At 31.0% G+C, this 12,500-nt stretch overlaps 1 protein-coding gene across 1 annotated transcript in view; it reads right to left on the reverse strand.

Annotated features, from left to right (window-relative positions):
* LOC137617548 (uncharacterized) overlaps positions 1-12,500 on the reverse strand; it is a 58,697-nt gene that overhangs the window by 36,724 nt on the left and 9,473 nt on the right. Inside the window, exons 2-4 of the mRNA XM_068347561.1 lie at positions 5,248-5,429; positions 4,795-5,211; positions 81-246 (exon numbers count right to left, since the gene is read on the reverse strand). Of these exons, the coding sequence (XP_068203662.1) occupies positions 81-246; positions 4,795-5,211; positions 5,248-5,429 (765 nt within the window). The remainder of the gene's footprint in view (positions 1-80; positions 247-4,794; positions 5,212-5,247; positions 5,430-12,500) is intronic.

The following is a 12,500-nucleotide window of genomic DNA, read 5'->3' on the forward strand; positions in this document are numbered from 1 at the left end:
TTACCAATGTCGTCTGGGTATGTCCTTACTTCAATTGCGAATTTTGGGACAATCCTGTCGAAGAACTACACGTCACTCACCGTTCTGTTGAACGATTCTGCCTCCATCCTCATTCCCAGCAATCCGTTTTTGCACCGATACAAAGCCTCCTACTTTTTTCCATCTGTCTCTTTTAATAAGACATCTTCGTAAAAGACCAAGCAAAGGATCCTTCAAGGCGCATACATTATGATCTTCAAAGCTCAGCTGCCAACGGAAGATCCCGTGTCTTTCTATAGGTCGGGCGATATAAAACGAACGATCGGCAACTTTGACAGCAACCAAAACCATCTGTAGTTGATGGTGTTCCGAAGACGTAACACATAATCCAGGAAAGTTTTCTTCCGATACCGTTCTGAGATTCTGTTCTGGAGGCATTCAGAATTCCATGCTAAGTCTATGGCTATTTCTTCTGAAGCCATTTGGAAATCCGAGAAGATTTATTTCCGAATTCTTTTAGGACTCGCAAAAAATTCCATTCTTGTTTTATAACAGCAACAAAAACCATAATAATAATAGTAATAATAATAATGATAATAATAATAATAAAAATAATAATAATAATAATAATAATAATAATAATAATAATAATAATAATAATAATAAACTATGTGATTTGGTTTAAGGATTTGAGTTGAAAAGTTTTGAAGACGCTCAACGCTCAATTTTGCAGTTTGAAGGAAACTTTAAGATGGCCGGACGAAGGGCGAAGGATAATTGAGGTTTAAAGCAAACCAAATTAAAATAGCTGATTTCAGCTAGATTATTTCAGGTTTGGGATTTAGAACAATCTATTTCTGGTACGAATCGATATATATATATATATATATATATATATATATATATATATATATATATATATATATATATATATATATATATATATATATATATATATATATATATATATATACGTATATATATATATATATATATATATATATATATATATATATATATATATATATATATATATATATATATACATATATATATATATATATATATATATATATATATATATATATATATATATATATATATATATATATATATATATATATATATATATATATATGTATGTATATATATATAATGTTTTTATTAAAAAGTTAAATTACATATTCTTTACAAGCACAATATTTACAGTATAATTACATTTAATTGTATTTAAGTATAAAAAATTCATCTAATTTAACAATTTACAACATCACACATCTTGATTTAAATTTTTAGTCACTCAAAAACAATAATTTATATACTTTTTGGTGAACATTTTATTCATTCTTTCTTTACAGATATTTTTCAAAAGCCACCGATCATATTGAAATTTACTCTTAAGAAAGGCATCTGTTTCCTCTTTCGTATATCGTTTCTTCTTACTGACCCAAACAGCATATAAATAACCAACTATCAATAAAGTGGCGCTATTATAATCCTTTTTCGTCCTATATTTGTAAATGAACATTAATGTGTTTTAAAAAGTGTCCCTGTTTATGTCACAAGTATGAAATAATACACTTTTGACATACATCAATATTGTCTGGATGTGCCTGCAAAAGTAAAATATATGCAAACTGTATTCAACATCATCGCAATGATCACATTTATCACTGTCTCTGATATTCAAAATTTTCAGATGATTATTTGTCGCCAAAGTTCCATGAGCATATTTAAAGGCAAACTCTCTCTCCATGATGCCAATGAAACGTTTGTTTATGCTGTCCCATACCATTTTCCAGTCCAAAAGTAGATAAATCCCATTAATTTTTGGGACATTCTTTGGCCTCATAAAATCATAACAATCTTTAGGACTTAAGTTAGGAAATTTTGCATGGTGATACACTTTACTGATTACATAAATTGCAACTAAATAAAATAATGTTGACACAAATGAAACCTCATTTATTTCCTTCAAGTCCAACAAAAAACTAATTCTCATCTTTCAATAGAAATTACTTAAACCAATATCCTTTCTAATATTATTTAGAGCTGTTGAACTGAAAATCGCCGAGGACTTAAAATAAACATTTATAATACCCAATCCACCTTTCTCTTTCGACAAAAAAAGTGTATCTCTACCTACAGGATGGTAAGTTCCCTGCCATATATATCGGAATACATGCATATTTATTTGAGCAATGTACTTTTTCAAAGGAGGCAAAGTGTGTGATATATACCAAACTTTGGACAAAACTAGTGAATTAACAATAATAGCTCTTTGGAAAATAGATAATTGTCTTTGACTTAGCATATCTATGGATATTTTGATATTTTGAGTAAGGCGAGACCAATTTTCTTCACATGTAACTTCAAAATCACTATAATAAATTATACCAAGAATTTTGATACTTTCAACAGTTTTCAACCAACTGATTGGCCAAATTTTTCGGTTTTCCCATTTCCCAAACCCAATTATACTAGTTTTTCCCTTATTTAGCTGTGCACCTGTCGCAAGTTCAAACCATTGTACTTCTTTTTAACATTCTCTAACTGAATCATCAGTTGACAAGATCACGGATGAGTCATCTGCATAACCTTCTAGGCATATATTTACATTGTTTGGAAGGCTAGGCCCTATTATCTTGTTATTGCTCTTTATTGCTCTATACAAAGGTTCTTGAAATATACAATATAATAGCACTGACATAGGGCAGCCTTGTCTTATTGACCTTTTAATACAAAAAGTTGAACTCATAAACCCATTTACCAAGATACTACTTAACAATCTTTGTACAACATTCTAACTAGAGCCACAAATTCATCTGGTAAACCAAATTTCTTCATCACTTTAAAAACAAAATCCATATTAACTCTATCAAAAGCCTTAGACCAGTCTAAGCTTAGAATGGCTAAGTCTTCACTCTTTTGTTTTGTATGAAAAATTACGTCTCGAATTGTATTTTTACAATTAACAATCGACCTTTCCTTCACAGCAAAATATTGTTCTGGGGAGATAATCTTCCCAATAACACATCTCAATCTGTTTGCTAAAACCTTAGCAAAGATTTTATAGTCAACATTGTGAAGGGATATAGGTCTCCAGTTCTCCACCAACGATAAATCTCCTATTTTAGCTAATAATTTTATTACACCCAGATTTTGACTATCTGACCTGTATTTCACAGTCACAATGGATTTGAACACTTCCATGACGTCAGACTTTATTAAAGACCAAAAATTTTTGTAGAATTCTATAGGAAGTCCATCATACCCTGGCGACCTTCCTTTACACATACTCTTGATAGCACCAAAAACCTCAGTTTCCTCTAATTCTCTACTTAACAAACTTACATCTTCTTGGTTTAGGACAGAATGGCATAGGTTAAGAAAATAATCTTGACTTTTTACCTGACCAGTTACCTTACTAAACAATTTTTCAAAGTGCTCCTTTGTTAAAACAGATATTCCCTCTGTGCTTTCTACAATGGAACCATCTGCTTGTTTTATGTTAGTAGTGCGTGTATGATTTTTCTTTTTCTCAGCACCAAGTAGATGTGAAGATATTTTTTCCCCAGTTGTACGATCATTTAGTTTGGCTCTTATCTTTATACCTTCTAATATTTCATTCTGGATGTCACAAATCCTATTCAGGAGAATCTTAATATTTTCATAATTTACACTAGTTTTATAGTTTATATCATACAGTTGACGCAATCTTGTTTGTAATAAGTTCAGCAATCCATACTTTTCTTGAGATAATTTTTTACATAATTCGACAAAGAATTTTTTACATTGTGATTTTGCCCAGTCCCACCTTAAGAGTATGTTATCAAATGTACCCTTTTTCTGCTTTATAAACTGCCATAAATGTAAAAAAATTTCTTCAATTTACTCAGAATCTAAAACTTTAACATTCAACTTCCAATACCCTGTGCCAATTTTTTGTGTGTTTATGTTTAGTTTCAAAACAACCGTACTATGATCTGAAAAACTTATTGGAATGGTGCCTGCAGATGTTATAATATCAAATAATTTTACCGTATAAATCCTGTCTACTCTGGATCCATAGTTTTCCCGTATATAAGTGTATTCTAATATTCTGTTTGTGAATTTGTAATTATCCTTCAGAGCAAGGTTTTTCACGAGAGTACTCATAGACTTAGACAGTAAGGCTTTGTTATTATTACTGCAATCTCTGGTGTATGTTATAGAGTTGAAATCACCTCCAAAAATAAGATAATCAATATTATGTCGCAGGTAGTACAATATTTCATTCCTGAAAAAGTCTTCCCTTTCAGCAAATTTACTTGCACCAGATGGAGCATACACATTCATAATAGGTATATTGCAGTTATTGTAACATACTCTTACACCAACAATTCTATCATTAGTATCCATCTCCTTGGTTAAAAGTTTAACTTTTGTTTTATTATCTCTACATATTGTACCTTTCTTTTAAATTGATTGAGGGATTAAACACCATACACAAAAAAATTAGTAAAATAACTCAACCCTGAAATATCTTTTACATTAGGTTCTTGAATTAACAGAATATCAATTTTATAGTACATAATAAGAGACACAAATTTCATTTGTTTCATTACCTCCTTTAAGCCATTAATATTTAAAGTGGTAACTGAAAGAGCCATCACAAATACGAACATTGAAAGAATTACTTTCTAATTTTCTTTGACAACCTATCTTTTCCATTAATTTTTTCTTTCTTCCTTTTTTCTTTATTGGATTTTCCTCTAATTAACTTTAATTGACCTACAGTATCTAAACTATGTTCCACTGGCCTTTTGGCATCACGTCTGAACCTTTATCATCATTCTTCAAATCGTCTTCAATATCACTGACTTTATTTACATCTACATCCATGTCACTTTCTTCAGTAGCACCATCCACTGATTCATCCTCCCTATACACTGAAACCGCTATATTGACTCCCTTAAGATTTCCCGGTTCTTCATTTACATCATCCTCAACGGGAAAGAGACTTTCAACTGTGTAAGGAATATGAGGTTCATCCTGTGATGGAAGCCCCTTATCCTCAGTTATTTCGGTTACTTGAGAAGCTCCTTCAGGTGCACTTTTTATTGCAAAGATGTCACTATCACTGTCGGTATCTGTTAAATTATCACCATTATCTGGAACATGACCCTCCAGGTCAAGTGATCGACCTTCTATTTCGACTGAGTGTTGATGAACAACGACATCATCAACATTCTAGGATGAGGGAATGGTCACTAGTTGTTCTCCTACTGTTTCGCATAAGTCGTCTATCTGGTCCTCTCGAATGTTGCTGGATTCTTCTTTATCATTTTCAGTACTCTTTCCATCACATGGTTGATCCACATTTCCTTCATTACCTGTTGCCAGTTGAACATCAGGAGTACCATTTTCTTCCGATATCCGACCTTTATCAGAATCCTTGCCGGGCATTGCTGGGAAATCATTCAAATTAAAAATATTTAACTTAGGCTCACTATCCATATTACAGTTAACTGCCATATGAGAGTCTCTTCCGCACTTGTAACACGTCTTTTTCTGGCCATTATATAAAAACACAACATTATAACTACAAATATTTATGGAGGATAAGATATTTTTCTTTATTTCCATTTTCACAGTGCGTGTTCCATTTTCTAGACCACTCGCTCTCCCAGGAGAAAAGGTATTATGTCTGATATGAAGAACTTTCCTATACTGTTCGGGGACACTAATTAAAAGGGAGTCTTCTATATCAAAATGTGCATAACGTATTGATACATAAGTATATACACTGCTCAAATTTACTACTAGGGCCTTTTCACCATTACCGAAATGAATCACTTTGTCTTCGTACTCTCGTATAAACACATCAAAAAACTTCTCCTCAATAAATTTCACAGCCACTCTGTTATTTAGTATGTTCTGAAACCCTCGTATGTCTTTTTCCCTTATTTTTAACTTATTAAATATGACATCACATGCAGACTCATAATTAGGGGAACACGAAAATTTTAAACCAACTGTAGTCTTTGGTTTAAGTCTCGCAGCCATTAGAAAGTTGTTTGCCATCGTAGCTGGTAGAATACGCTCCGTTTTCTATGATGACGTGAAACCTCCGGCTTGGCGAATCCTTGGAGTTGTATTGAGGCAAACTACATCTAATAATATAAACTATGACACAAACTAGTTCACTTGAACACTAACTAATTCACTGGCATCTTACTCACAAGTTGTAGTCCAAATTCATAAGAAAACCCTCGGAAAACCGTCTCAAAATCACAAAATGAGCAGAGCGTTCCAAATAGCATTAGTAAACAACCAGAGCTTTTTCTTCTCTCTTTTTCCGAAATCAAAGATTACTTTTTTCTCAGACAAAAAATCTCTTTACAGTTTCCTAGTCTTTCATAATTTCATACCTGCTTGAGGAAAGATCGTTAACTGGATACACTAGTTTCTTCACGTTCTTCCATTTTAATATAAAACTCCTTGCCAAATGGCCTATTATTATTACATCGGAAACAAGTTATTCCAATATTACTAGTTGCTATTTTTTTCTTACAAACCACGAGTTAGAGTAAACTCATCTACCAACCTAGTCACAAAGGGAAAAGATTTTTTTTCCCAACTACCTTCTATAAATATCAATAATACCAACAACGAATGTTCCTGTTTCCAGTTCAATGCAGGACAAACGACTTAATCGTTTTTATTCATGACTGAGGTGTGGCCAGTTTCCATCACCACGCAGGCCATCTGGAACACTTTTGTCTGATCGTTGAAGAGCAAAACAACCTAGTATGGATGGGCCCAGCTTGTACAGCTTTGGTGATCATGGCAATAAACAAATCTTTTCACCACGTTAAGGAACCCACGGTCAGAAACGTTATTTGGGAATGCGTTATCTCTGGAATTTTCTACTAAAACTAAGTTTTTCAGATAATCAAAACTATAAATTTCAGTGAAAGGTAACAACCAAAAAACAATCTTTCTAACTTCCTTCATTATATATATATATATATATATATATATATATATATATATATATATATATATATATATATATATATATATATATATATATATATACACACACACACACACACACACACACACACACACACACACACACACACATATATATATATATATATATATATATATATATATATATATATATATATATATATTTATATTTATATATATATATATATATATATATATATATATATATATATATATATATATATATATATATATATATATACGTGTGTGTATATAAATATATATATATATATATATATATATATATATATATATATATATATATATATATATATATATATATATATATATATATATATATATATACACAGAGACACACACACATATATATATATATATATATATATATATGTGTATATATATATATATATATATATATATGTGTGTGTATATATATATATATGTGTATATATATATATGTGTATATATATATATATATATATATATATATATATATATATATATATATATATATATATATATATATATATATATTTACACACACACACACACACACACACACATATATATATATATATATATATATATATATATATATATATATATATATATATATACTTCAGCATTTGGACAGTTTATTGGCTAAGCTTTCGGGAACAACATTTCCCATCATTGGAGCTAAAAAAGGAATGTAAAACACATATCAATAGACATTACGTTAGTCAATGAAATTCTGTTAAAAAGGCAAGAATTATAACAAATAAATCGAAATACATAAAAAATGAAGTGGAGGAAATATACTAAAAAATAATAAATTAAACCATATAAATCAAATTAAAAATCAAAACATTAAAACATTAAATGAATGCTATAGGAAAAGAGCAATATCAAAATCAGAACAAATACACAGAAAACTTTAAAGAAGAATTCACATAACATCATAAATATGGAAATCAAAACAATAATACACAGGAATAACCTGGAATAAAAGAAAAAGAAAAAAAAAACAGACAAAATAAAATAAAGTCTGGATAAGAAAGAAACACACCTAGTATGGAAAAATATCCAAGACTGAGACATGGAAGGACGGGGAGGTTTAGACGTTAGAGCGTGTAAGTAATGGTTTGAAGATTAAGTGGTTAAGTTGTTAGGCAATATGTAAAGGAACAGAAGTTGTTGAGTGATTGAGAGTAGGAGATAGCTGTTTAATGAAAAGTGATTCTAGGGTAGGTAGTTAATAGCTATTGGGTGATTGGGCTAGTATTTTGAAATTAGAATAGTTAATTAATTGCTTGCATTGTTGAGCGTGATTACGTATGGAAGAAAATTCTTTTTTATTTAAAATACAAACCTGTACGGTGACTGACTCCTCTATGAGAGTCAATGCGGATCCTCAAGAGACGGTTGGAACAACCAACATAGGTTCCTAAATTACATTTAGGATAATTGTATAAGTAAACAATTGAGGACCGCATCAAATCTGGTAGAGTGTCTTTGAATGTGAACATGCTGCCTATGGATAGTGGATTTTTGAATACAAACTTAAAATCAACATAAGGATACAAATTAGAAAGAGCTTTATCAAGTTTACATTTAACATTTTTATAGTTATATATAAATGGTAGAGACACATACATTTGCTTCTTTGGTACGTTTAGTACGGTGGCTTTCGGAATAAAAAAAGTTATCTAAAAACTGTTTTGTAAATTTATTAAACACGTCATATGGATAACAGTTCCTAATAAAATATGATTTTAAAAATTTAATTTCCTCGTGGAATCTACCCCAATCTGAAGAAAGATTAAAAGCTCTAAAAATTAATGTTTTACATGAGTTTACTTTAAATGAAATCGGACAGTGACTAAAAAAGTTTAACCCAAGTCCAGTAAAAGTTTGTTTTCTAAAAATGCCAGTACTAAATGCACCATTACAACGTGAAATCTTAATATCTAAAAAGGAAAGTTGATCATTATGTTCGGAGTCCAACGTGAACTTAATATTTGAATGAAATGAGTTTATGTACTCTAAAAACAAAGTGACATCTTTAAAAAGAACAAATGTATCATCAACATAACGTCTATAAAATAGGGGTTTAAAGGACACAGGGCACTGATGAATGAACAACTTTTCTAGGTGGCACATAAATATATTTGCAAAGGTAGGGCCCAAGGGAGAACCCATAGCCATACCATCGACCTGTTTATAGACTCTGTTATTGAAAATAAAGAAAGTTTCTGTAACGGCAAGTTCAAGTAATTTTCTAAAAGAGTTAACGTTAAAACCATGAAATGAGGAAGTCGGGTTGGGAAATAGTCTAGTTAAAATAATGTCTATTGTTTCTGATAGTGGAATATTAGTAAATAAAGAGGTAACATCATAACTGACCATAAAACTATTGGGATCTTGCTGGAGAATATGAGGTACAAACTGAGATGAGTTTTGCAAGGTGTAAGCATTGGAAGTGAGATCACTGAGTAAAGGGACTAAAAATTTAGCTATACTAAAATTAGCCGAGTTGTAAGCAGCCAGAATGGGACGCAAAGATATGTCAGCTTTGTGAACCTTGGGTAAACCATACAAAACGCTGAAGGATGAACCAGTGCTGTACAAGGAACGGTATGTTTCTTCTGATAAAAAGGATTCATCTTTGAGTTGTTTAAGGTTACGGTTGATTTTGTCCTCTACTTTATAAATCAAACTAAATTCTGGAGACCCAATTTCACAAAATTTACTGTTGTCTGAAAGAATGTGAAGCATTTTGTCGGTATAATCCTGTTTATTGAGAAGCACCACACCTTTACCCTTGTCAGGGCGACACAAAATGATATCACTACGTAGTGATAAAGACTTTAGAATATTAAAATCTTCTTTCTTGAAAAATGGAAACCATGTAGGTGACTTTAAAGAGGCATAAGCTTCATGGGCAATATTTTGTATTGATTGACGGGCTTTTTCTAGATTATTTTAGTATAGCTAAATTTTTAGTCCCTTTACTCAGTGATCTCACTTCCAATGCTTACACCTTGCAAAACTCATCTCAGTTTGTACCTCATATTCTCCAGCAAGATCCCAATAGTTTTATGGTCAGTTATGATGTTACCTCTTTATTTACTAATATTCCACTATCAGAAACAATAGACATTATTTTAACTAGACTATTTCCCAACCCGACTTCCTCCTTTCATGGTTTTAACGTTAACTCCTTTAGAAAATTACTTGAACTTGCCGTAACAGAAACTTTATTTTCAATAACACAGTTTACAAACAGGTCGATGGTATGGCTATGGGTTCTCCCTTGGGCCCTACCTTTGCAAATGTATTTATGTGCCACCTAGAAAAGTTGTTCATTGATCAGTGCCCTGTGTCCTTTAAACCCCTATTTTATAGACGTTATATTGATGATACATTTGTTCTTTTTAAAGATAGACATCAGGCCACTTTGTTTTTAGAGTACATAAACTCATTTCATTCAAATATTAAGTTCACGTTGGACTCCGAACATAATGATCCACTTTCCTTTTTAGATATTAAGATTTCACGTTGTAATGGTGAATTTGGTACTGGCATTTTTAGAAAACAGACTTTTACTTGACTTGGGTTAAACTTTTTTAGTCACTGTCCGATTTCATTTAAAGTAAACTCATGTAAAACATTAATTTTTAGAGCTTTTAATCTTTCTTCAGATTGGGGTAGATTCCACGAGGAAATTAAATTTTTTAAATCATATTTTATTAGGAACTGTTATCCATGTGACGTGTTTGATAAATTTACAAAACAGTTTTTAGATAACTTTTTTATTCCGAAAGCCACCGTACTAAACGTACCAAAGAAGCAAATGTATGTGTCTCTACCATTTATATATAACTATAAAAATGTTAAATGTAAACTTGATAAAGCTCTTTCTAATTTGTATCCTTATGTTGAGTTTAAGTTTGTATTAAAAAATCCACTATCCATAGGCAGCATGTTCACATTCAAAGACTCTCTACCAGATTTGATGCGGTCCTCAATTGTTTACTTATAAAATTGTCCTAAATGTAATTTAGGAACCTATGTTGGTTGTTCCAACCGTCTCTTGAGGATCCGCATTGACTATCATAGAGGAGTCAGTCACCGTACAGGTTGTATTTTAAATAAAAAAGAATTCTCTTCCATACGTAATCACGCTCAACAATGCAAGCAATTGATTAACTATTCTAATTTCAAAATACTAGCCCAATCACCCAATAGCTATTCTCTACCTACCCTAGAATCACTTTTCATTAAACAGCTATCCCCTACTCTCAATCACTCAACAACCTCTGTTCCTTTACATATTGCCTAACAACTTAACCACTTAATCTTCAAACCATTACTTACACGCTCTAACGTCTAAACCTCCCCGTCCTTCCATGTCTCAGTCTTGGATATTTTTCCATACTAAGTGTGTTTCTTTCTTATCCAGAGTTTATTTTATTTTGTCTGTTTTTTTTTTCTTTTACTTTTATTCCAGGTTATTTCTGTGTATTATTCTTTTGATTTCCATATTTATGATGTTTTGTGAATTCTTCTTTAAAGTTTTCCGTGTATTTGTTCTGATTTTGATATTGCTCTTTTCCTATAGCATTCATTTAATGTTTTAATGTTTTAATTTTTAATTTGATTTATATGGTTTAATTTATTATTTTTTAGTATATTTCCTCCACTTCATTTTTTAAGCATTTCGATTAATTTGTTATAATTCTTGCCTTTTTAACAGAATTTCATTGACTAACATAATGTCTATTGATATGTGTTTTACATTCCTTTTTTAGTTCCGATGATGGGAAATGTTGTTCCCGAAAGCTTACCCAATAAACTGTCCAAATGCTGAAGTATCTGCTTTCTTTCGCCTTTCTGCTAAACCTCAAGCTTTCTAGAAGCGAAAATGCCATTAATTACATACACACACACACACACACACATATATATATATATATATATATATATATATATATATATATATATATATATATATATATATGTGTGCGTGTGTTTAGGATATATCATGATTCTTTAACTGCAAAGAGATATCTGCATGGTAACTCTACAAATTTTGTTACTTCATTGTTGTATCATCAGTACCTACAATAGGAGTCTATTTGATCCAGTTACAGAAGCGTTGGTATCAGACTAAAATATATTTTCATTATCTCTTGCTCTCACGATTATATATTAGAGAATATTCTCGGTTATGGTTAAGAGTCTTAGCCGTGCACAAGTTAATGAATGTTCAACATAATCTCATATGATATATATTCTATTTCATTCAATTATAAAATATATTTTTCTCATATTCCAAGAGATTAACATTGCTATAGCCGACTCCTATTGTGTTTTTCAACGTATTTAAGGTGTAAGTGCCAGGGTTTTTAATAATATCAAATGAGAGAGAGAGAGAGAGAGAGAGAGAGAGAGAGAGAGAGAGAGAGAGAGAGAGAGAGAGAGAGAGCTCGGCAAATTATAGTCCCTTTGGCACCATG

This window comes from Palaemon carinicauda, chromosome 23 (assembly GCF_036898095.1).
Source record: "Palaemon carinicauda isolate YSFRI2023 chromosome 23, ASM3689809v2, whole genome shotgun sequence".
Lineage (NCBI taxonomy): Eukaryota > Metazoa > Arthropoda > Malacostraca > Decapoda > Palaemonidae > Palaemon > Palaemon carinicauda.